Consider the following 27,035-nt stretch of genomic DNA (forward strand, 5'->3'; position numbering starts at 1 on the left):
TGTAAATATGTTTTGATTTGGCTGTTGCAAGGATTTTTATGTTTGTTTTGTCCAACAGTGTGTCATAAGCCCCTGACGCAGCCATTTGGAGAAATGTGGCCACGTCGAGCATTTTTATATATTAAGGAAATATTTCATCATAAGTTGGTCTATTTGGTGCTGTTTCTTGGTTGATGTGAAGAAACAGTGTGTTTTAAGCCTGTAAAATGTATTGAATATTTTCATGCACTAATTATGTTCTAAGGGAAAATTAGGTTCTTACCTTGGTAATTTTCTTTCCTTTAGTCATAGCAGATGAAGCCATTACGTATGGGTTATGTCCATCAACCAGCAGGGGAGATAGAGAGCACTCAAACTTTCACAGTGCCCTCTTGGCCAGCTAGCTTCACTGCCTCTTCAGTATTTGAAGCTTCCAAAGCAGTATGGCAAACCGCAATGGGAATCACAAGAGCTTTCCTCACAGCGAACGATGGCCCATCACAAGGGCATGAACTCATAAAGGAGGGAATGCACATCCTCCTGGAGGGAATAAACTCATCCTCCTTATTGTATAAGTGGAGGGGAACACACGCTCCTCCTGGAGGGAATCACACATTCTCCCAACACACTGGAGGGAATGAACTCATCCGCCTATTTATAGAACTGGAGGGGAACACATGCGCCTCCTGGAGAGAATCAACACATCCTCCAAAAAAAACATGCTGGAGGGAATGAACACGTCCTCCTAAATTTAAACTGAACATGAATCCTGAAGATTGTTTTCCAACTTTCTCCCAAGGAAGGAACTTCAGGAAATTAGAACAGAACCTGAAAAACAGATTCACAGCATACAGACAATCATACAGGGAAGGCTCATGGCTTCATCTGCTATGACTAAAGGAAAGAAAATTACCAAGGTAAGAACCTAATTTTCCCTTCCTTGTCATCAAGCAGATGAAGCCATTACGTATGGGATGTAACAAAGCAATCCCTAGATAGGGTGGGAACAAGCCACACCACGCGCTAGCACTTGTGCACCAAAACGCGCATCCCTCTTGGCAGCCACATCCAGCCTGTAATGTCGAGCAAAGGAGAGCTTAGAAGCCCATGTTGCTGCACTGCATATCTCTTGAAGAGAGAGTGCTCCAGTTTCAGCCCAAGAGGAAGAAATCGCTCTAGTAGAATGTGCCTTAAAGGCTACAGGCGGAACCCTGCCGGCCAGCAGATAAGCTGAAAAGATAGTTTCTTTGAGCCAGCGGGCAATAGTGGCTTGAGACGCTGGAGACCCTCTGCGAGAACCGGATAGCAAAACAAACAGATGATCAGAAGTCCTGAAAGAGTTAGTAACTCACAGATACTGCAGCAGAGTCCTGCGCACATCCAAAAGGTGCAGCTGCCCAAAAGACTCTGGAAACTCTTCCTCTGAAAAAGCGGGCAAGAAAATAGGCTGGTTTAGGTGAAAGGCTGAAACCACCTTAGGCATAAAGGAAGGCACGGTCCGAACCGTGACTCCGGACTCTGAAAATTGCAGAAATGGGTCTCTACAGGACAGCGTCTGGAGCTCTGACACCCGTCTCGCCGAGGTAATGGCCACCAGAAAAACGGCCTTCAGTGTCAAATCTTTCTCCGATGCTCGCCGAAGCGGCTCAAAAGGAGATGCCTGCAGGGCTTTCAAAACTAGCCCCAGGTTCCAAGCTGGACAGGATGCTCGCACTGGAGGTCGGAGCCGAAGCACCCCTCTAAGAAACCGTGCCACATCTGGGTGAGCAGCCAAAGACACGCCTTCCACCTTACCACGAAGGGAGGCCAACGCTGCCACCTGCACCTGCAGGGAATTATAGGCCAAGCCTTTTTGTACACCTTCCTACAAAAAGTCCAGAATCGGCGAGACAGGAGCCCGCATTGGAGCAATGGCTCTGGAAGCACACCAAGACTCAAACAGGCACCAAATCCTGGCATAAGCCACGGAAGTGGACCGCTTGCGGGCTTGCAGGAGAGTGGAAATAACTTTATTGGAATAATCTTTATCCTTCAATTGCGCCATCTCAATAGCCATGCTGTAAGACCAAAGCGGCCGGCGTCCTCCATGGCTACCGGTCCCTGAGTCAACAGGTTCGGTACCAGAGGTAACGGCAGAGGAGCCTCCAGGAGCATCTGTCGGAGGTCTGCATACCAAGGTCTCCTTGGCCAATCCGGGGCGATGAGGACCACTTCTCCTGGGTGCAGCCGAATCCGCAAGAGCAGGCGCCCTATCAAGGGCCATGGGGGAAACACAAAGTAGACCCGGAGGCCAGGGTTGAGCCAAGGCATCCAACCCCGCCGAGCGAGGATCTCTCCGTCTGCTGAAGAAGCACAAGACTTTGGTATTGGCACTTGTCGCCATTAGATCCATCACGGGCTTGCCCCATTTGGCAAAAATCTGCAGGAATACTTTGTCTGCCAGATTCCATTCTGCTGGATCGATCTGATGCCTGCTCAGATAATCGGCCTGCACATTGCTCTGACCTGCAATATGAGCTGCCGACAGACACTGAAGATGCAGCTCGGCCCAGTGGCAAATCAGTTCGGCCTGCGCGGCTAGTGCTCTGCACCTTGTTCCGCCTTGTCGATTTATATAGGCCACCGTTGTCGTGTTGTCCGACATCACTCTGACAGCCAATCCTTCCAGGGTCACTTGAAAGGCCAGAAGCGCCTGAAACACCGCTTTCAACTCTAGGCGGTTGATGGACCACTCCGACTCTTTGGGTGTCCATAGACCCTGGGCATGCTTCCCCTTGCAATGTGCGCCCTAGCCCTTCAGGCTGGCATCTGTTACTACTAGGCACCAAACGGGGAGCGTCAGTGGCATTCCTCGCCGCAGCATGCTGTCCGAGAGCCACCACTCCATGCTGAGTCGGGCCGCAGGGAGCCAAGTAAGTCTGCATTGGTAATCCTGAGAAATAGGAGACCATCTCCGGAGTAGGGAATACTGTAGAGGTCTCAGGTGCGCTCTCGCCCAGGGTACCACTTCCTTCGTGGCTGTCATCGATCCCAGCAGCTGGACAATGTCCCAAGCTCGCGGGCGGGGCATCCTCAGGAGCAGACGGACCTGATTCTGAAGCTTGCACCGCCTTAGCTCGGGTAGGAACACATAGCCTGAGACTGTGTCGAACCTGGCCCCCAAAAATTCTAGAGATTGAGAAGGGGTCAGGTGACTTTTGGCCATATTGACGACCCAGCCTAGAGATTGCAGTACTGAGACCACTCTGGCTGTAGCTTGTAAGCTCTCTATTGCAGAGTCTGCTCTGATGAGCCAGTCGTCTAGGTACGGGTGAACCCTGATACCCTCTCGCCTGAGAAAAGCAGCTACTACCACCATTACCTTCGAAAAGGTTCGGGCAGCTGTGGCGAGGCCAAAAGGCAAGGCCCTGAACTGGAAATGCTTTCCCAACACCGCAAACCTCAGAAACTTCTGGTGCGGGGGCCAAATCGGTATGTGCAAGTAAGCTTCTTTCAGGTCTAGAGACGTGAGAAACTCTCCTGGCTGTACCACCGCAATGACGGAGCGCAGGGATTCCATGTGGAAATGCCGCTCTCTGAGGGACTTGTTCACTTCTTTTAAGTCCAGAATAGGGCGAAAGGACCCACCTTTTCGCGGCACCACAAAGTAGATGGAGTATCGGCCGCAGCCTTGCTCAACGGGAGGCACCGGGGTCACTGCCCCTAACTGAATCAGACCTTGTAAAGTCTCCTCCACCGCCGCCCGTTTGACAGCAGAACCGCATCGGGACTCCACAAACACGTCTCTTACTGGGGCATTGAATTCTATTCTGTATCCATCTCTGATCAGGTCCAGAACCCACTGATCTGAGGAAATCTTGGCCCACTCCGACAAAGAGGGAAAGCCGTCCTCCGATGACAGGCATCGAGGAGAGGGCCGGCGCACCATCATTGAGAGGGTCGCCCCTGAACTCCTGGTCTTGAGCCACCGGCTGCGGAACGCTTGTCCGAGCGAAAGGAGTTCCTCTGCTGACCACGGGCACGTGAAGTGAACCCAGCAGAACGCCCCGGGCGGTACCTTCTAGCTTCACGGAAGCGAGGTCTGTACGAGGAGTGGACCGCCTGGCCCTTAGAGGAAGGCCTCTGCCTATCTTCGGGCAAGTGCTGGGGTTTTGGATCACCCAGGCCTTTCACAATTTTCTCCAACTCCTCACCAAATAGGAGAAGTCCTTGAAAAGGCAACTTCACCAACCTTTGCTTAGAGGCCATGTCCGCTGCCCAGTGTCGTAGCCACAGACGACGGCGAGCCGCCACTGCTACTGCCATTTGTTTAGCCGAAGCTCTGACAAGGTCATAAAGGGCATCAGCCAGAAAGGACAAGGCCACCTCCATCCGCGGAGCCACATCCAAGAAAGGCTCCGCTCCATCTCCGGGCTGAGCCACTGCCTGTTGCCGCCAAGCTAGGCAGGCTCTAACAGCATAACAGCTGCATGCAGACGCCCGAACAGTGAGACCTGCAATTTCAAAGGACCGTTTCAATGCTGTTTCCAGCCTACGGTCTTGAACATCCTTCAGGGCAACACCTCCTTCAACAGGGAGGGTAGGTCTCTTTGTCACCGCAGTGACTAGGGCATCCACTGTAGGCATTTGAAAACGAGCCAAATGTCCCTCACGCAGAGGGTATAACTGCCCCATAGCCCTGGAAACTCTTAAAAGTCCCTCGGGGTCAGCCCACTGAGCCGAAACAAGCTCTAGGATGGAGTCATGCAAAGGGAAGGCCCGAGCAGCTTTCTTGGTACTAGCCATCCTGGGATTACCCGAGGAGGCCATGCCACTGTCAGGATCCTCTATCGAGAGGGCCTGCAGGGTATCTGAAATAAGCACTGGCAGCTCATCACGGTGGAAAATCCTCACCGCGGAGGGATCATCCAGATCCTGTGGTAAATCCGCACCTGACTCTGGTTCCTCAGACCAAGAACGTCTGTCAGAGTTCTCTGAATCCTCACACCCCGACCAAGGGGGGGGAAAAAGGTGCACCACAATCTGAAGGGGAATTAACCCTTCTGCGCTTATCTTTAGGCCAAGCATCCAGGAAAAAAACCTCACTGGGCAGTCCCAGGCCAGAATCCATCGGGGGGGGGGGGGGGGGGGCAATCAGAGGAGCCTCAGGCGACCCCTGAGGAAGGGCTCTTTTCATCATGTATGCTTTATGCAGCAAAAGCACAAAATCCGGGGAGAAAATCTCACCCTGGGCACCCAAATCCTGTCCGGTGCTAGCCACTCCTGAAATAACCTCATCTCGAGGTGCCCCACCCGGCTCAGGTCTCTCCGTGTCCACGGAGGCCGCGCCATGCGGTGTAAGCAAAATGGCGCCCGCTGCCAGCTCAGAGCGGGAAGAAACATCGCTCGCCATGCTCGGGCCGGCTCCTACGCCAGTACAGCACGATTTACAGAGCCCTGCTGATTTGCGCTTGCCACAAGTGGAACAGCGCTTTACATTGTCCGCAGCCATCGCCGAAAAACGGCGGTAAAATCCAAAATGGCGGTTTCGCGCCAAAATCGCCCCGATCGCGGGCCCACCCCGGAGGAGTTGGAAAACACTCTTACCTCAAAGGATCTAGTGTACAACTACGATCCTGCTGAAAATCAGGTCAAAAACCTCTGTTCCAGCGTCTCTGCGTTTAAAAACGCGACGCTTTTTAAATTTTTTTTAAGCTGTGAGGAAAGCAGAGGTATTGAAGACTCCGGAGGCTCAGATGAGTGGGAAAGGCAGGGAAAGGGCGAACCTATATGCCTGCATCCACTGTTGGTGGGTAAGGACAGGGAAAGCAAGGCAATATGTCCATATCCACAGAGGTATGGGTAAGGCAGGGAAAGGGCTAACCTATGTGCCTTTAAAGTGAAGCTGCTATAGCCTCCAACACCCCGGTTAACAACTGGCAAGCCAGGAACCACCTCCCGGCAGATTTTTCTGGAGCTCGAACAAGCTGCAGCCACCCTGCTAGGGGAGATAGAGAATACTAAAGAGGCAGTGGAGCTAGCTGGCCAAGAGGGCACTGTGAAAGTTTGAGTGCTCTCTATCTCCCCTGCTGGTTGATGGACATAACCCATACGTAATGGCTTCATCTGCTTGATGACAAGGAAAGTGTATTTCTCCTATTTGTCCAGCAGATGGTGCATGTTTATGGTTAAGGCTGTTACAGAGGATTGACTTCTCTTTCTTTTAGTTGACACACAAATAGGAAGTGCTTGTAGTGATGTAACCAGCTTTTATTTGAAACTTGACTATTCTGGGCTCTGATTGGCCTGGAGTATGAAATTACCCAGCAGTTGATGGGTAACGAGACGAGAGATCTCTTTGCTGAAGCTCTGAGAACAGATATATGCCCTGATCCCCCCAGGTACTTTCTTGAAAGTATACAAATGTTTAGTTAGTGTTATAATTGATCCATATTTCAGTTACCTGTTATTGCTTGCTAATTGCACTATTTTGTTCCACTATTCAACACTTTTTAAGAGAATAAACATAATTGTTTGTTCGCCCTGTTTGTCAGGACTGATAAAGAATCCTGATGGTTTGTGTGTTGGGTCTGCGGTGAGTGCTTTCTGGGAACTGTGGCACCACTGGGAGGAGTGTGGCTCCAGTAACCTAGAAATAACTGGGGATAATTGGAAAGCGGGAGACTCGCCCAGAGGCAGTTGTGACCCAGTTGGTGGGAGGAGAGTGCTAGTGTAGCACACAAGAGGCAGGTGCAGGCTGACCTGAGCTGGGAATAGACCCTCTAAGCCGTTGCAGGGTAACCCCAGGCAGGTGGATAGGCGTTTTGTGACAATCGACTTGACTGCAGATCACTGACTCTATGGGTGGATTTGACAGAGCAGCAAGTAGTACCTTTCCTCGGGAAAAATGCTCCCCCACCACCAAAACAGGCTGCTGGTTCATTCAGAATGGCTTCAGCCGGTTTTACTTTCACTCTTTTTTTTTTCTTAAAATAGGCAGGAGATCTAAGCACTGTGCACCAAAGTACAAAATTCAGGAGCTAAGCCAAATGAGCCACCCAGGGGAGAAGGGAGAGACCTGGCCTCACCAGGTATATCCCTGAGCCCAGAAAATAGAATCCTCATCCTCAAAGCTCTACTGGGCCTATGAGTCAGGTCGGGAGATACAATCCATCTAGAGCTGTACAGGTTATGTCCATTCACATATTAGACAGAGAATATACTGGAAGTGAGGCTGCTGCACAGTACCTTATATGGCAGAGCTCTGGCGTTCTATCTCCACCTGCTGGTAGATGGGCATAACCCACAAGTCTCTGGATTGATCGGTGGGATGCCATGGAAGAGATCTTAATACATCAGACCCTTAATGTGCTCTGCACAGTGCTAGCAGAAACAAACAGCTCTCCTACCCCCCCCCCCCCCCCCACACACACACACACAAAATGGCTCACTGTTAACTGTGTACAAGTGCAGCTCAAACTCATTGAAAACTCAAAATTATGCTGAAGGTAGCCAGAAAAACCATGCCTGTAGCAGAGGTAGCCAGAACTACGACATAAAATCTCAGGCACTATGACAATAAGACACACAAAGAGAAAAGGGGGGGGGGGAGGGGAAATAGGACTTGATATACCGCCTTTCTGAGGTTTTTTTTTGCAACTACATTCAAAGCGGTTTACATATATTCAGGTACTTATTTTGTACCAGGGGCAATGGAGGGTTAAGTGACTTGCCCAGAGTCACAAGGAGCTGCAGTGGGAATCGAACTCAGTTCCCCAGGATCAAAGTCCACTGCACTAACCACTAGGCTACTCCTCCACGCCAAACAGCATTAGAATTAAATCAAACTTTAAAGGATCTCAGAAAGAATCTCTCTTCTTCCCCCAACCAATTCTTCAACTTTGTTGGAGGAAGCAGGGGGTTGGGGAAGGAAGAACAGGCCTCAGTCACTGGCTCCTAACCTTTTTGGCCTGGCTCATGTCTTGAAAAAAAAAACTATTTGCCAATGCCTGAAGTAGAGGATGATGTGAAAAAAAGTAGAATTACTTTTAAAAAAAAAACAACCTCTGTTCACCAAGATCTATACAACAGTGTTGTAAAACTCACTCGCACAGACAGCTGAGATATTTGCTTGGAAATTTAAAAAAAAAAGTAAATCAATCTCTATTCAGTGCGTTCACTAAGCAAGGGACTGCAAAAAACAGACACACTCAGTAATGGAAGGGAAGCAGACTGCAAGCAGACTTAAGAAGACGGCTCATGAGAAGATAGCTAAACTAAAAGTAGATAAAGTGATGGGGTTGGATTGACATATCTGAGGATATTAAGGGAAGCTCTGCCTGCCTCAAGGATCTCCTTCAAAGCCCAAAGAGGAAGGAGAGGGGAGGAAACGCCATGCCACTATAGAAGCAATTAAGACCTCAGGAGCTCCAGACCGTGCTCTACAACCAACCAGTGGATGCTGGAGCCTCAGTTGAGAATTTCTATCCTACTGCACCAGCCAATGTTACTGGAGACAGAGCAAATCCTGATCTGCTGCTCCCTGATGCATCCGCATATAAATACAGGGAAGCAAGCAGTTTTTGCTCTGTCTCCCCCCCTGAAAGAAGGGCCTAACCCTCTGACCTGGGCTGCTTTTGCAGGCATGAAGAGGAACTGCCTTTTACATACAGGTGAATACTCAATCCATTCATGCATCTTACAAAATAAATCCCAGTCCTATTAGTCTTAACAGCAAGATTCATCTCTAAAGGAATTCTATGAAAAGCAAGGTGTCAAGGCCTCACGTTCCTTTGAAAGATGAATGAAAATAGGGGGCACTTACTGGCCTTTGTTATTATTTTGAGAAAAACAGTAGATATCTGTTTCCTGATCATTGGTACCAACTCCAGTAGCAGGTCTGTTAATCTGTGGTAGTTCCACTAGTTTAATATACAGAACTGAGCAGCTGAAAACATTTCTCAAACACCAGATCGTTATGAACATGATGCAAAAAGAACAAGGAGGAGGAAGTCTATAAGATATTATTGTGGCCCCCAATTATATAAAGAATAGGATGTTAGAAAATACAAACCTTCTGGTCTTTGTCCTACATTAACGAGGATCATTCTATTGCCTAGTCTTGAGCAATGGCCACTGCTGCTTTAAGACTGCTCACATGTATGCACTATCAACATGGAATCCTATATAATAATTTGCACCTCCAACCTTCTACATCTGGATGCCTGGGTTCATAACACACTTCCCATTGGTCCGCCCTGGTAATGACGTCAGAGGGTGGATCAGAGAAAGGGAAGGGAAGCCAGCACCAGCCAGCCACAGAACCTTGGAGGTGAGTAGAGAATCACCCCCCCACCCGTCCTCCCTCTGAGTTCCATGCCCCCTCTCCTCCGAGTTCCAGCCTCCCTCCCTCCCTCCCTCTCCTCCACTCCGAGTTACAGGACACCCCCCTCCCCTTCGAGTTGCAGCCCATCCCTCCCTCCTCCGAGTTCCATGCCCCCCCTCCTCAGAGTTCCACACCCCCGCGCCTCCCTCTCTCTCCCCCCTCCCAGTGCAAGCACGACCTGTCCTCCGGCAGTCTCTCGCCTTCCTGCGTGCCGGCTGTAATTTAAAAATTCTTACCTCGGGGTCCGGCATCAGCAATGAAGGCGAGTGGCGCTTCAGACTGCCTTCCCATCTGTCTCAGCTCTGCCTCTGGTCCCGCCCTTCCGGAAACAGGAAATGAGGGCGGGACCAGAGGCAGAGCTGAGACAGATGGGAAGGCAGTCTGAAGCACCGCTCGCCTTCACTGCTGCCCCCAGACCACGAGATAACAAGTTTTAAATTACAGCTGGCACTTAGGAAGGTGAGGGGCTGCCGGAGGACAGGTCGTGCTTGCACTTGGTGCGGAGAGAAAGAGAGGGAGGGAGGCGTGGGGGTCTGGAACTCGGAGGAGAGGGGGTCCTGGAACTCGGAGGAGAGGGAGAGAGGGAGGTAGGGAGGGGGTGTGGAACCTTGCTAGCGCCTGTTTCATTTCTATCGGAAACAGGCCTCTTTTACTAGTTTCAAAATAACTAAGGGGGGAAAAAAGAAAACACACACAAAAAGGCAGACATTTTGGAAATATTTTCATTTACATTCTTAAAGCATCTTGTAAAAATTAACTCTTGCAAAGAAACCATGTTCTTTACAAGACAATAAAGTGCTCAAATTTACTTACATAATGAACCTTCTGTTAAGGAACCAGTACTTCCGTCTGCGTCTGTCATAGCCAATGGGTTCATGTCGGATATATGGTTTATTTTTTTGAATTTCAGCAACACAGTCAGTTACACCTGGAACCTTATGTGCTACACAGACCTCACACTGCCATTCGTCCTCTGGCACTTCCTCAAGAGGTGGTTTCACACACTCTAAATGGTACACAGCAGAGCACGTTTCACAGCAAAGCAAATCCCCAAGTTTGTGACAAACCCTACAATGGTCATCATACTGGATTACTCCTTCAGACATTAACTCCTCCCGGGCAATGTTTGTTGTAAGAAACTGATCCACTAAAAATTGTAGAACTTTGATTTTATTCTCTATTGGTCCATATGGATAATCCTCCGATTCCTGGAAAGGAAGAACATGGTGATATTCTTTGTCACTCTCACAGTATACGCGTAAAACCTCTGGCCACGTCATTCCATCTATGAAATACAGTGTGGAATTAACGCTATCTTTAAGGTCCGCGGGTCCAAAGGTAGTATTTGATGTATCTTCTTCACGTAAAACAGCTTTCAAAAGTGCTACATGTGTCTCAGCCATCAGGGTGCATTGTTCTTGACTAACCAGGGCAGCACAGAAGTCTTCGAAACGAAAAGGGGATAGACGTAAAACTGTGCCAAAGTTCCGTAATACCTCATAGATAGAAACAACATTCATTAACTCCTCATTGGGGACCATTAAATCCTCTGAAGACTTAGGGAATTCAAGAGGTGGGATATCTTTTTCTTCAAATATGGGAGAACGAGGCCGATGAACTCTTGGTTTCCTCCTTCCTGCAAGGGAAAGATGAAAATAAGACTTTTTCTGGTCACAAAACACAAAATACCTTAAGATTTTAGATATTTTCTTTAGAACACTTCAATATTTCTGTAGCAGCTGATGAATACATTCTGTAGTAATCACTAAAAAATTCTGTCACAACACTCTGCAGAAATTCTCTGATATATCTGCACACATTTACACTCCCTAATATATACAAAACTTTAAAAATATACAATTTTCCAACCTTTGTTGCAGGCCATCTTACTGTGTGACACTGCATCAGTTAATGGTCACCGGCTTTACCGGTTTGAGGTCTTTCGCCACCCCTTTGATCTACTGTATACAATCACCATTACCAAGGATTCCACACATGGGATAAATGATATCCAAAAACCTATAAAATGATGTCTTTAACCTGTTTTCCACAGTTCGTTACCGAGTGTACTGGTATTTGAAGTTTAACAATAGCCATGACAAGGCAATCTATCCAGTAGTCTTCAAAAGACTCAAGCACATGAAAGCTTGAAACACACCCTACCGGTTCTGTATTTCCATCATTAGGTACATTACAGAAAAATCATCATCACACATGGTATAACACTTCCATCAGTTTAAGGGTGATTTACCGGCACCTTGCAACATAGGTGTACAAACCTCGAGCTCCATATCATTAAGAACTACCCTTCACATGCAGTACGATATAATGGTCTTTACAGCTGGATTACCAGTAGCATCATTTTCACAGAGGGCAGACCCCTTCTATAGTATTGCACATGTACTGTATGCCAGATTTTGGCTAAATTAACAGCAGTTACCTTAGCCTATATATCAATGCTACCGGTAATCACATTTTTAATGGGCTGTTTAAAATCTGGTGTGATAAAGTTGCAGACTCCTGAGGCAAGAAGCTGCCACCACTTATTATATTTAAATGAAAGATAAAGCCACGTGACTTTCCCACTGAATACTGTTGTCGGTATGACTGAAAAAGGATGGATGGATGAATGCATGACGACTAGCTGGCTGGGCAATGCAAATGGCCTGGTGGGGGTTTTTTTAAGAGAAGAAAGCGCTGCTGGTCAGGGACAGCATAAGGCGGCATACAGAAAACATAAACAAAGAAAATTAAAGCTGTAAACACAGTACTAGTTATTATACCTGATGGTATGACCAAAATGCTGCAGCCGTTAGACGTCACAGTAATAGAAGCTTCAAATCTATGTTGTGTCATCTATGGGAGAACTGGACATCTAACAGCAAACACAGCTTCACAGCTACTGGCCGCATGCACCATGCCACTTTTACAGAAGTGGCTCAGTAGGTGTCATAAGTGAGAAGAAAATAAAATCTGGCTTCATAAAAGCAAAGATCATCGAGAACAAAGAAGATAATGATAACAATGATGATGAAGACAATTAAGATGCTAATGGAAAAGAACTACCACCTCTGGAAATTTTTGACTGTTTTCACAAGTACACTGACGATGAGAACTTTGAAGGATATTTAGAAAATGATGCTGATGAATAAAAATACATACAGGTACCGCAAATTTTCTATGACAGAACTGTTTTACATATTTGAGTTTTCTTTACTTACTGACTTCATTTACCAGTTAGAGTCCTCTAAAATAAACATCAATTTCTATGACAGAATTGTTTTACCAGTACATGAAGTGTCTTACTTAATAATTTTCTTTCCATTAGTCCTTCCCACTATTCCAGAATCTGTAGGACACTTGGGTCCATCAACCAGCAGGTGGAGATAGACAACTGAAAGCTAAGCTGAAACATCTCTCTTGGCATCCAGTCCAGTTCCACAATAATAAATAGAGCAACCTTAAACAACTCTCTAACCCAACACTAATCAGAGGAGCAAATATGTGCAGACCTCTCTCATCTTGGGACAATTTATAGAGAACAAAAGATATGCAGGACGTACCTTGCTAGGTGACAGCTGTTATCTGACCCATTGCACCAACTGAACATCTCAGAAACCACAGGTGGGCCTCTGGAATAGTGGGAAGGACTGAAGGAAAGAAAATTTATCAGGCAAGACCTAATTTTTCCTTCCATTACATAGCTTCCCACTATTCCAGAACCTGTGGGACATTCAAAAGCAATCCCTAGAGTGGGTGGGATCCTGGTGCTGCCGCTCTGACAGCAAAACCCGAAACTGATTTCTGAGTGCACTGCAACGTCGACCCTATAGTGCTTGGCAAAAGTATGCAGCGTTGCCCACATCACGCCCTTGCAAATATCCAGAGAAAGTAAGATCGTCTCCGCCCAGGATGTCACTACACACTTCATCGAATAAGCCTGCTTCCCCAGAAGCAAACAGGTAGACGCGATATTCTCCTTCAGCCATCTAGCAACTGTGGGCTTGGAAGCAATGAGGCAACGCCTCCATTTAACAAAACGCACAGACAATCTATTTGAGATAAAATGCAGATACCACTTTTGGAAGAAAGAAAAGAACCGTGATCAGGGAGATCAAAGCCTCCGAAAAGCGAAGAAAAGGATCCTGACAAAACAGCCTAAAGCTCTGAAGCCCTACGTGCAAACCAACAGCCACCAAGAACGCTGTCTTTAGCGCAACATCTTTCAAGGAGGCCTTGCAGAGTGGTTCAAAAGAAGGCTACAAACAGTGGTGTAGGAAGGGGGGGTGGGAGGGGCGGTCCGCCCCGGGTGCACACGCTCGGGGGGTGCCGGCCCCGCTGGTTCCCTGCTCCCTCTGCCCCGGAACAGGTTACTTCCTGTTCCGGGGCAGAGAGAGCAGGGAACCAGCGGGGCCAATGCAGCTCCGAGTGACGTGCACTCGGGGCGGATCGACCCTCCCGCAGGTAAGAATGCGGTCCGGGGGGGTTCGCTCTGGAGGGGGGGGTGTGGTGCGCAGCAGCGACCCGCCCCGGGTGCCAGAGCAGCAAGAGACATCTTCTGCAGTCACCCCTGAAACAGGCCAAAACCACAACTTGAACTTTTAGAGAACCCAGCCTGGAGAAATGCTAGGGTGTGCGCGATCTGAGCAGAGAAGGGAGAAAGTACACCAGCCCTCCAACATCCAATGCACCCTCACATACATGGATATAAAGCCTGAAACAAGGTAGCAATGACAATCAAAATAACAACCTTTTCATCTCAACTGAGCCCTTACAATGGTCAAGCCGTAAGATTAAATAGGGCACGGGTCCTCCATGAGCACCAGACCCTGCTTCAGTAAGCCACATACCTGCGGAAGATGGAGAAGACCCCCAATCCAGCAGTTGGAATCAGGTCCACGTACCACAGCCTCTAGGGCCAAACCAGAGCAAATGTGAATTATTCAACCCCAGTGCAGTACGATCCTTTTCAACATGCAGCCTACCATGGGCCAAGTAAACAATTGATCCTTACTGAGCCCAGTTCTTTCTGATGGCTGTAGAACTTGGACACTTTGATATTCTTTTTGATCAGAATCCAGTCCAGAACAGGAGAACCCCATCGGTCCACTATCAGCTGATACCCCTGCTTGGATAGTTCCCATTCTCCCAGGTCCAAGGAGATCCTGCTGAAAAAGTTTTTCTCCACATTCAAGGACCCCACGATGTGAGCTGTCGACAAGCTGAGAAGTTTTTTTTTCCACCTGTGAATTGTATTAATGTTTCCATGTAGTGTATTTCTCTTGTTTGGCCAGCAGGTAATATTTGTTGTTATCTGTTTTAAAGCTGTTGCAGAGAAAACTGTTTTGGTTTTTTTTGTTTTAGCCCTTTGGGAATGTAATTTGCAGTGCCACTGGCCAGATACTTTCAAAGTCTGGGTCCTGATTGGCCCTGGATTTTAAATCCAGCCAGGAGGTACTGGATTTTCCCCAGTCTCAGAAAGGGAGTGCAAAGGGTAAACATCTCTGCCTTGAGGCCCTCTTCAAGAACTGAGCTGCACAGCTATTTTACTGAAGCTCCCCAGGTGCTACCCAGGTGGTAGTGACAAAGTGATTAGATAGTTTTAATATTGTTCCTTATTCAATTACCTGTTATTGCTTGTTGTTTTTCCATCTGTTTTATATCATTCACTGTTCTATTTTTGTGATAATAAACCCATTAATTTACTAGTTCTGATATCCTGGACTAAGAATCCGGGTGATGTGTGTTTTGGGGTCTGTGTTTTCTAGGAACTGTAGGACCCCTGGGATTGTGGCCCCAGAAACCACCAAGAAGATAACTTGCAGGTAGGAGACTCACCCATAGGCAAGTGGAACCCAGCAGATGGATGAAAGGGTATGCCAGTGTAGAGCGCGTGCCCAGGTACAGTGCTGGGGACAGACCCAGGTGGCCATATAGTTAACACCAGGTGGGTGCTAGGCGTTCCATGACACTGCCCAACTCATGAGGAAGGTCACCTCCACTACCATATGACGGTTGGGTGTTATAATGCCTGTCTTGTGTCGCTGACTGCTGATGGCATTCTCTTTAAGGCTACAAAGAAGCCACTCCAAAGGCTTGTTTCAGCAAGCCTTCTAGCTTCCTATCCTGTAGGTCTTTTAGGGCAATGCCCACTTCCACCAGCAAAGTGGTCTTCTTAGCCATGGCTCCCACTCTCAGTCCTGCATCCGGTGAGACTTGTTCTGCTGTAATCAGAACATGAAGATCTAGATACATCGGCAAGGCCTTAGAAGGACCTCTAAGCCCCCCTCATGATCGACCAAGATGAAACTCCCAAGGCTAAGCAGAAGGCTCCTCAATGGAAAGAACTGCCAGTGCCTCAGAAATAAGAGTACTGATCTCCTCTTTATGAAACAACCTCAGTACTTTTGGCTCATCCCCCTCCCTCCTCTAACGACCACTTCAACGATGGCTCCTCTGAATAGAATGAGGTCACATCAGATAAAGGGGGAGAAACAGAGATAGCCTCATCTGCCCACTGCTGGAGGTCTAAATGAGATCTCTTAGGAGCCTGGAGGGGCAAGAAAGTGAAGCACCTTGCAGCAACACCGATTGTCCATGCTTCAGTAAATATACTTGGTGTAAGAGCGATATGAACTCTAGAGAAAGATCCCAATGCAGTTGAATGCTCTGTCAGGGCCTGAAGTTGCAAAATGGTGGCTGCACTGCGCATGTGATCAGCCAGAGACTGCTCCTCACCGACAGTCATCCTGACAAAATGGTACTCGATGCCACGCTGTCCTGCATCAAAACAATGCACTGGGGCTTTGCCGGAGAGTCTGAAGACCCTGGCATATTCGGATGCTGTGCCAAATCCAAAGATGTGCTGCCGCTGACCATTTCCTCCATGTCCCGCGGGATTCCCAGGTTGCATAGAGTGAAATGCCCCCATGCCGGCCAGCAGGTCCCACAGTGAGACCACTTAACTGCCTCCACAAGAGTCACCAGTCAACCTGTCACAAGAACAGCACAACGTGTCCCAAGCAGAAAATCAGTATCCCTTCCTGCACCAAGTGGTTCCAAGTCAAACAAGTCAGACTTACAACTACCGGCTGCTATCCCCAAACTCAGTCTCCACAAGTCTTACCACAGATGAGAAAGGCTCAGGATTGATACTCTGTTCCACACTCTCCAGTAAAATTTTTTTTTTTTTTTTTTTTTTTTAAAGACTGTTGTGCTGGAAAAGGAGAGCACCACAGGAAACAGAGGAAGGTGAAGGGAGGGAAGAAGTAAATTTGAAGGGCACCAGAGAAAGGAATCTGAATACCTCCAGATATGACTCTGCAGACTCAAACCATCTGCAATGCTCAACTGGGGACCAGCTGACCAACTGGAACAGGAGCAAAGCACTCAGAACCAGAAGCTGAAAAGTGTGTCCTTCCACCTTCTGAAAACAGAAAATACTGAGGGGCTAGACTGAATGCCAAGAGACATATGTCTCAGCTCAGTTTTCAGTTCTCTATCTTCACCTGCTGGTTGATGGACACAACCATCCTACAGGTTCCAGAAAAGTGGAAAGGTATGTAACAGAAATTTGAGTTTTCTTTTAACGATACTTACTTCATTTACCAGTAAGCCTCCTCTTAGAACTGATAAATATACCGAATAGTACTAGGATGGTCTTTGGTTCACAGCTGTTCCTTGTCTATTATTGCACTTACAGGATAAACTTAGTATCGGTGCTAGTAATAAAATTATTACTTAAATATTAATTTACACAATATTAGCCAAGCACTTTACAATGCTTTTAGTACTTAAGTAGCAGATGTTATCCAGTGAGATTCGAACTGCTGGCACTGTATGTTTTGCCGCATCTTATACATAAGAGCTATTTATATGTCAACTTTACCATTTTTGGTTCCTGCAACCTATACAAAGGAGCAACTTATAACCCAGAAATTACGGTAACCTAAATATTAAATAAACTTGATTTGATATTGCATATGATAAATACAGAAATATAAAGGAAAGGAAAGGAAAGAGGATGGGATTTGATATACCACCTTTTTGTGGCTACAATTAAATTGACTTTCATATTATATAAAGGTACTAATTTTGTACCTGAGGCAATAGAGGGTTAAGCAACTTGCTCAAATTCACAAGGAGCTGCAGTGGAATCCCACATGTAACCCTTTAATGAATGGTAGTTTGGTTTTAATTTTTAAAGACTGACTTGGTCTAAAAATTAAGCGACTTAAAATAAACAAAGTTTCCAATCAAAACAAATATTAGAACCAACAAAGCTCAGTTTGACATTATAACTAAGAACAATAACATTTGTGTGGAGCTCTCCGTGTTGGTGTACTATTTCCAGTTTTATGAATGGGCCGCAGCACGTACATCAAGAGCTTGGCAGAGAAGCAGAATCAATGAAAACAGGATCAAGGTCTGAGCTACTGTCTCTAACACAATGGAAACAATATATTCAAAAGATGGCAGCTATTTCTATGGATAGTCACCAGTTACTTCATTTATTAGGTCTGCATGTTTTAAAGAGCCTGATTTACGCTGTGACCCATTTTTCATGCTATCTAATGTCCCTATAAATGCAATTAGGATTTAAACAGCTTTCGTAGATAGAAACAGAGAAAAATGTAGGTAGAAAAAGACCATATGGCCTATCCAGTCTGCTCATCCATGCCACCTACTTTTCCTATCACTCTCTCACAGGTCCTATGTACTTGTCCCAAGTTCTCTTGCATTCAGATACGATTTTGATCTCCACAACTTGCACTAGGAAGCCGTTCCACAAATTCACCATCCCTTCCGTAAACAACTATTTCTTCAGGTTACTTTTGAGTCTATACCCTTTCACCTTAATCCTTTGCCCCCTCGTTCCAGAGCTTCCTTTCCTTTCAATTGATGCATTTATGGCACACTAGTAAGAAATGCCCGTTTCTGGCAAAAATGAAACGGGCGCTAGCAGGGTAATCCCCCCCCCCTCCCGAGTTGCAGACACCCCCTCCGTGCCTCCGTTCCGAGTTGCACACCTCTCCTCTTCGTCCCTTAGTGACGTGGTTGCGAGGGCCACCCCGCCCTCAACGTCATCGCGTTTTGACGCGAGGGCGGAGCTACAGTGACTGGAGCCTGCAGGCTAAACCGGATATCTCGGGCGCCTCAAGTTTCCGGCTTGAGGCTTCAAAGTGCCTTTTATATATATAGATAGGTATTTAAATATCCCTATCACATCTCCCTTCTCCTGCCTTTCTTCCAAAGAATACATATTAAGATCTTTAAGTCTGTCCCCATAAGCTTTATGACAAAGACCACTGACCATTTTAGTAGCTGCCTTCTAGACTGACTCCATCCTGTTTATATCTTTTTGAAGGTACAGTATCCAGACTTGTACACAATATTCTAAATGAGGTCTCACCAGAGTCTTATGGAGGGGCATCACCACCTCCTTTTTCTTACTGACCATTCCCCTTCCCATGCACCCAAGCATCCTTCAAGCTTTCACTGTCACCTTTTCTGCCTATTTGGCCACTTAAGATCATCATATACAATCACACCCAAATCCCACTCGTTCGGGCACAAAAGTTCTTCACCCCCCACCCCCCCAAACTGTACTGTCCCCTCAGGATTTTGGAGCCCAATTCCATGACCTTGCATTTTTTAGCATTAAATCTTAGCTGTCAAATTACAAATCACTCCTCTAACTTCACTAAGTCTTTCCTCGTGTTATCCATCTGCAAATTTTGGTATTATCCGTAAAGAGGCAAACCTTGCCAGACAGCCCTTCAATATCGTTTAGAAAAATGTTAAAAAGAACTGGCACAAGAACCGAACCTTGCGGGACACCAATGGTAACATCCTTTTCCTCAGCAACAACAAAATAATTTCACAATTAAAATAAACAACTTAACCAAATCATAATGTGAAGCTAAGCCAAAGGGGTGGGGGGAGGGGAGAGGGCATTAGACTCTCAAGCTTGAGGAGTGTGGAAAGGCAGGCAAAATTAGAAATTTTGCTGTAGAGAACGCGTTAAGATGAAACATTTGAATAATGCTCCTTTCTCCTCCCCCTCCCCCCCCCCACAAAGTCTTTTGATTCTTTTTTGCTGTCCTCTACTTTTTCTTCTTTCCACTCTCCAGTCCCTTCAGTCTCTTCCTTATGTCTGGCCGCAGCGTTTTCCGAGCCCAGTTTCAGCGGCTCTTCACAGCCTAGCACCTGGGGCCCACTTATAGGCATTCTGAGTTTATTCAGCCTAGCCTAGATGGGTGCAAATAAAGGCTTGTGACACTGAAGACCAATAGGTTATTCTTGTATTGCCAACAACTGAAAGTAACAGATCTATAAAATAACGCATATTTACTTGTTTGGAAAAGCCGTTTAAAACTAAATAAGCTTTATGTTTTAACATAAGAACAGCCATACTGGGTCAGACCAAAGGTCCATGTAGCCCAGTATCCTGCTTCCAACACAGAGGCCAATCCAGGTCACAAGTACCTGGCAGAAACCCAGATAGTAGCAACTTTCCATCCTACCAATCCCAGGGCAGGCATACGCTAACCACTGATCTCATTCCTGCCTCAGTGAAAGACAAGATTATAATTCTCTATGACAGTTCCTTCTCTTTACACGTATATCAAATTTAAGGCAATATCCTTCTTTTAAAGGGGAATAAAGGGATTTTGTATTTAGCTCAAACTTTTTTCAGTTGTAACTCAAGGCAAGTTACATTCAGGTACAGATTTATACACCTTTTAAGCTGGTGAATTCCAACAGACTACAGCAACCTGGAAATACCAATAGTACTCCTTAACTGAATCATTCTGAATTTCAGGCTCTAACATTGAGAACAAGTGTCTGTCCTGAAAAGCAGCAGTGGTAGGGCTGGATTTTGCTGCAAATCCTTGACTTTAGAGAAGTTATTAGACGAAAAGAAAAGAAAAGGAGAAAAGAAAGCAAGAGGAAATTCTGGCAGCCCTCAAAAAATGTTAGCACATGATGCAAAGAGACAATGAGCCTGACTTAAAGGTTTCTTGCCAGTCTGTGTCTATGGGTAAAATATAAATTAGGCCAAAGGTTCCTCAGAATAGTGTTTATACAAACACTTTTCAATGCATTTATAAGGCTTGAAGAATAGTGGGCATTTCTTGGCAATTGTATTAAAGACCACAAAAGTTTAATATGTCACAAACCTGGGAGACAAGCAAAGTGCTCCAGAATGCCCCATAACGTCAAAATTAAATTTGCCTTCTTCTCCTTATCCGTCAGCAGTTGCTTGCCTATGTTAAAGCACTGTACACATGCACTGCCATAATAAAAAGCCAAGTCAGTTCTTACACCGAGATCAGAAAAGGAAACTCAAAACATGGAGAGTGTGTGCAATAGCTTGGGACAATTCTGAAACACTATGACAGTAAAAGATAAGAAAACTTCACAAGTGAGGAGCAGAGAAATGCATCATAGGTCTTCCTTCCTGAGAGATCAATTCAGAGAGAATTCACATTAACACACACACACTGTGCTGTCCAGTTTCACACGATAGCTGATACCTGAATCTAGGAAGCTACAATCCATCTGACTTGCAGAAGTTAAAAAAAAATACAATAAAATTAAAAAAAACACAGACGTCTTCAGGCTACTGTGCCCTAGGATACTGGTAGCAGAACCCAATCACAAGCAAGGACACAGGGATTATTTAACTCAAAATTATCAATTATCGTTACACATCCCTAATGTCTGATAATAGTGCCAGCAACAGAATTTACTAGCTTGAGAGCAGCATAAATCCAGCAAACACACAGGGAACGACCAACAGTAGGGGAAGAACACAAGGGCTGGAGGGTTAGCCCCTTGTGCACACCTCAACAAAAATCCCAGTTTCAGTCTGCTGCAAAACCTACCTGTACTGAAATGAAGAATACGACAGCAGATAAAGCTGACGAGGACCATCTACTGAACAACAGACTCTACTCAACCTCTGCTTTCCCTGTATCTTATTCCTTCTTGAACTGAAACACCTTTAACTGGAAGGTTGCTCCCTCTCATTCACCATCCTTCCTGTGGGGCGGGAAAATGCTTTTTAGCCCTTTTTTCAAATATCAAAAGCCAACAGCTCTGTAATATATATTCCTTCTTTTTAATACCACATTAAAACAACAACAACAACAAAAAACCACGTAGCTGTAAATGTGAAATGGACTATCACAGCTCACTCACCACAGTGAAGACAGAGCACCACACAAACTTTTTCTAATCACTGGTCCACAGCATCGGACAGAAACCATGAAACAGTATAACACTTGAAACATGGAATCATGTCAGTGTCTTTATGGTTTGAAGAAAGAGCTGGGCAGATTTATTCAATAAGGGACCTGTACAGACTGCTATTCAAGAAAGAATCTTTACCATTTAACAGCAAGAAATTCCATATGAAGTAAAGTACAATTTTTGATTAAGACTTTGATGTTTTGAAATTTTCATATTTGAGTTACCTTTGAGTTGTGCACACATACTCTTGCCGTGAACCAACGATTAGAAGATGTGTATGTGATGGTCTATTTCACATTTAGAACCAAGTTCATTTTTGTTTTTTAAGGAAGGAATACAAATAACTGATGGAGTTTATGATATTTATAATTGTTCCTTCAAATTGGGCTTTTTTTTAACACTAGATTTTAGCACTTTTTACCCCTAAATTATACTCGCTATATTCACATTTATTCCAGTGGTTCCCAAACCTGGTCCTGGAGGCACTCCTGCCAGTCAGGTTTTCAGGATATCAACAATGAATATTCATGAGAGATTTGCAGACAGTGTATGCAAATAAGGCATAACTCGAAACTGAAAGGGCTGCCCCAACACACGGAAGAGCAGATATCCTTTGGGATGATCTACAATAGAAATGTGGAGGTAGACCTCTGGGAGGTCCAGGGAAGTCAAGAACTCCCCCAGCTACACCAAGGCAATGACTGGGAGAAGTGTTTCCATCTGGAAGTGCTGGATTCACAGACAAGCATCCACCCCCCATGAAGTCAAGAATTATTATTTTTTTTTTTTGGGGGGGGGGGGGGAGGGAGGAACCGCCCTTCTTCGGGATCATAAAATAGATTGTAGTACCTGTTCAGGCCACGCTCTGCTGACACAACTGGTTCCACCACTCCTACACTTCTGAGCCGAGCCGCAGGGAGAGGTCATGAAGTTGTCCGGAACCGGATGGGCAAACTCCATAGAGTACCCCCACTCAACCATCTCCAGAACCCCCTGATCTGAGGTGATGCAGACCCACTCACTGCAGAAGAGACAGTCTGCACTGGAAATGAGGGGCACCCTCACTGGGCAGGCCGAGTGGCTGTGTTCCCACCTGAGGGCCTAGATAGCATGGGGCCTCGAAAGGACCCCTGCTTGAAGAATCTACTCTGCCCACCACCTGGGCCAAAGGGCACCAAGCAGAACTAAAGCAGCCCGACTACCTTAAGGTCAAGTATCACTGTGCACCTTTGCGCAGCTCAGAGATAGAGAGCCACACCCCCTTATCCTTCACCAACATTTCAAAGTCATTAGCAAAGAGCAAGTGCCCCCTATGGATGCAGCAAGCTGAGTCAGCTTGCTGTACCATATGCCTGGAATAGACTTCCTGAGCCATTATGTCAAGCTCCATCTCTAAAAGCCCACCTTTTTGATGCAGAAAACTTTCCGCAATCTAGTACAATCCACAGTACTCACCCATGCCGACTACTGCAACAGCATCTTCATCGGTTGCAAAGCCCAAATCATGAAAAAACTCCAAACCGCCCAAAACACAGCAGCCAGACTCATTTTGGCAAATCACGATTTGAAAGTGCAACACCACTACGTGAAAAACTTCACTGGCTCCCTATCAAGGAACGCATAAACTTCAAAGCCCACACAATGATCCACAAGATCCTCCCTGGCGAATCTCCAAGCTACATGACCAACTTGATTATCTACCAGCCAGGAACGGGTCCAAATCTTCTCGAACATATCTCAATCTCCATCTTCCCAACTGCAAAGGCCTCAAATACAAAACCTACTACTCATCCAACTTCTCCGTTATAGGCAGCAAACTGTGGAACGCAATACCTCGACACATCCGAACAACCAATGAACATCTACCCTTTTGAAAGCTGCTGAAAACTTACCTCTTCAAACAAGCATACCCAAACAACCCGACTTAATTCTCGAACATAATCCACACCACTAACACTACCCAAACTCCAATCCTCTCCCCCACATCTCTTCCTATTGTCCTACTCTCTATAACTGGGTTACCTCCGTGATACTTTGTACCATACTTTGTATTATCTCTGTGAAACATTGTACCATACCTTGTAAGCCGCACTGAACCTGCTATCGAGCGGGAAAGAGCGGGGTATAAATGCTATAAATAAAAAAAATAAATAAATAAAAAACTCCTAACCCTATTCACTTGTTCAGTATCAATGTCTGTTTTATCATTCCCACTTTAGTAATTCCCTTATCCCTTATTTGTCCTGTGTCTGTCCTGATTAGATTGTAAACTCTGTCAAGCAGGGACTGTCTCTTCATGTTCAAGTGTAAGTCTAGTAGCGCTATAGAAATGATAAGTAGCAGTAAAACCTTCTTGGAAGCCACACCCAGTGGCGAAGCCACAACCAACAGCGACCCCCGATGCTATCACTGAGCAGGAAGTCAGACTGACCACATCAGATAGAACATTTGCCCAAAGGCCATCCTGGGCTCCAGGCAAGAAATTGCCAGAGACTCCAGCACCTGCTGGACCAAAGCACAATGGCCCTACCTAACTGCCACAAATAGCAGCCTGAATGTAGAAAATAAATGCTGGATCCACTCACTGAAAAGGCCAGGTGGAGCTGCTGCTCCACATTCTTTTCATGGAGCACCTTGAGGGTGGAGCCCCCTGGACAGATACAGCGGTCGTCTGCATGACAGCCATTACCAGGGTATCCACCCCTCAGGAAGACTCAACACTTCTCAACCTCCTGAACCAAGGCATAGAGATAAGCAAGAGACCCAGTGATCCCAAGGAGACCAACCAGGAACTCCCAATCCACCCTCAAGCAGATGGTGCGGAAAATGCTTCAGGGCCACAAGGAGCCCAATGCGGGAGCTTAAGCATAGCCAAGGTCCCTATGACCTCGTCTAAGAGACAAGACAGCTCCTCAGGGCATAGGAGCTGGAACCCATGGGACTGCTCTTCCCCAGCCTCCCAACAGGGAGGGTCCTCAGAACTGGAGTCCAAAGGGGACTGGAAGCCCAAGAGGACCTCCTCCGCTCCCTCCAAAGAACCCAGACCCTCCAGAATAACCAGATCCATTCCACAACGCTGAGACTCTAAAACAAGCCCCTGCTGATCATCTCAGGTCCCCCCACCAAAAGAATACAGGTTAGGGCTAGGATTATGAACCAAGAGGTGATGTGTGCAGGGCCTGCTTAACCAAATGGGTCAAGCTTTGAGGCCGAAAACTACTGGGGCCCCACCGGGATCCCCCCCCCCCTGCCCAGAGACCTGGGATGGAGAGGAATGAAAAGCCTGTCACATGACCATGGAATTATCTCTCTCTCTCTGTCCAAGTGAATTGAGAGAGAAGAGAGGATTCTAATTGCCAATTTGTTCTGGCAGGAATAGTGTGCAAGAGCAATGTATCCACTTTAGCTGAAGGGAGGATAGGAACAGCACATATAAAATGTTCACAGAAAAAAAGCAGACAATGTAATTTACACACTATAAAAATAATCCATTACCACTGCTCAGCTGCTGGCTCTGAATGCCACACAGCATGTACCGTCAGCATGCCCTATCCCATGGCAGATACGTACAGGCCTGCCTGACTGCCCTGGTCTATCTTGGCCCAGGCTCCAGCATCTCCGCTATCTCTGGGTGCGCCTAGAGGGAAATTCCCTACTTACCCTGTTTCCCCGAAAGTAAGACATCCCCCGAAAATAAGACCTAGTAGAGGTTTTCCTGAATTGGTAGATATAAGACCCCCCCCCCCCCCCCCCCGAAAGTAAGACCTAGCAAATTTTTGTTTGAAAGCAGGGCCGCCGAGAGCCGGACAAGGCCGCCCCCGGGGCCGCCCCCCCCCCCACCCGAGGTCGCCGGGCCCCCCCTCCACCCACCCTCCGTCGCTCCCGGAACTAACCTTAAACGCCTCCTTTCACCTTCGCAGCAGCAGGGCAGACCTCTCCTTCCGTGCCCCGCCCTCGCGGACGTTACGTCAGGCGAGGGCGGGACACGGAAGGAAGGAGTGGCCTGCCCTGCTGCTGCTGCTTGCTGGGAAGGTGAAAGGAGGCGTTTAAAGTTAGTTCTGGGAGCGACGGAGGGCGGGCGGGCCAACCCCGATGTTTCCCCGAAAAATAAGACAGCCCCTGAAAATAAGACCTAGCACATTTTGGGGGGCAAAAATTAATATAAGACAGTGTCTTATTTTCGGGGAAACACGGTAGTACTTTACAACAGCATTAGCCCCTAACACAGGGCATGAAGCTAGCCAGGACAATTGAATTATTATTAATTATTATTATTTGGTATAAGTGCTGCCGAAGTGAGCACTTTTGGTAAGCCTGGGAGCTGCAGGGGGAGCCTGTGGGGAATACACTCAAACAGGGTGAACAGGCAAGAGGGGTGGGGAATGAGGACCCATACCCCTCAGGTAAGGCCACACAGGACCGAGCCAAAGTCTCACACAGTGATACTAAGAAGTGCAACTAGGAGCTGTGGAACCAAGCTCCAAGCTCAACCAGGTACAGTCCCGAGACTGTGACCTGGGAGTGGCCAATACACTCGACCATGCTTTGCGGCCACACCAGCGGAGCAGGGAACTAGGCCAGAGACAGGAGCACCGGCAGCACAACCTACCACCTGCTGAAGATAAAGAAAAATACTGGACTGTCCAAGGAGCACCTCTTGTTCATGCTAGTGATATCACTGGCAAGTTCAGTTTTCTCTACCTCCACCCACTGGTAAGAGGGGATAATACCCACTGGTTCAGAACAATGGAGCTTAAGCTAAGAAAAAATGGTTTCCAAATTTTTTCCCAGGAGCCATACACAAAAACAACAACCAACATCCAACACAAGATAGGTGCTACATTTCAGGAGCTGTAATGCTGCCACTGATTTCCCAAATCTTTTACAAATGTCTGACTTACTGTATGGTTTCTGCATGCCATAATATTTCAACTTTACATTACACGTCTGCTTTATATTTAGCAAAGGCCTTTATAGTTCAATGCGAAACAATACCAGAACATTTATGTGGCATGGACAACAAAATTTACATATCATAAAACAAGCTCAGCCGACATAATTCATAAACAAAAAGTGCTTAAGTTTATTAGGATTTATTTACCGCCTTTTTTAAGGAATTCACTCAAGGCGGTAACAGTAAGAATACATCAAACATGGGCAATAGGCAGTTACAGCAGTAAAAATATTCAACTAACAATACAAAGTATGGCATGGCATACTACTTACAATGTCAACACAATACGTAATAGAACATTTTAATTGACAGTGAAGGGTAAGGCAAAGTTGTAACATATAGATGGGTAAGAAAGTAGGAAGAGTTAGAAAGTAAAGTGACTGATTTGAAGACAGTTGAACATGAGGTCAGAGAGATGGTTAAATATTATCTCTGATAGAGTTGCTTATGAAAGCTTGGATACTCTCCTTGAGAGTGCAC

General features: G+C 46.5%; 1 protein-coding gene across 8 annotated transcripts in view; it reads right to left on the reverse strand.

The window, feature by feature from the left end:
• The window catches only part of BPTF (bromodomain PHD finger transcription factor), a 155,999-nt gene that overhangs the window by 122,796 nt on the left and 6,168 nt on the right, over positions 1-27,035 (reverse strand). For all 8 annotated transcript variants that reach the window (XM_030208442.1, XM_030208438.1, XM_030208443.1 and 5 more), the window contains exon 2: positions 10,157-10,979. In XM_030208442.1, coding sequence (XP_030064302.1) covers positions 10,157-10,979 — 823 coding nt within the window. The remainder of the gene's footprint in view (positions 1-10,156; positions 10,980-27,035) is intronic.

This window comes from Microcaecilia unicolor, chromosome 6 (genome assembly GCF_901765095.1).
Source record: "Microcaecilia unicolor chromosome 6, aMicUni1.1, whole genome shotgun sequence".
Classification (NCBI taxonomy): domain Eukaryota; kingdom Metazoa; phylum Chordata; class Amphibia; order Gymnophiona; family Siphonopidae; genus Microcaecilia; species Microcaecilia unicolor.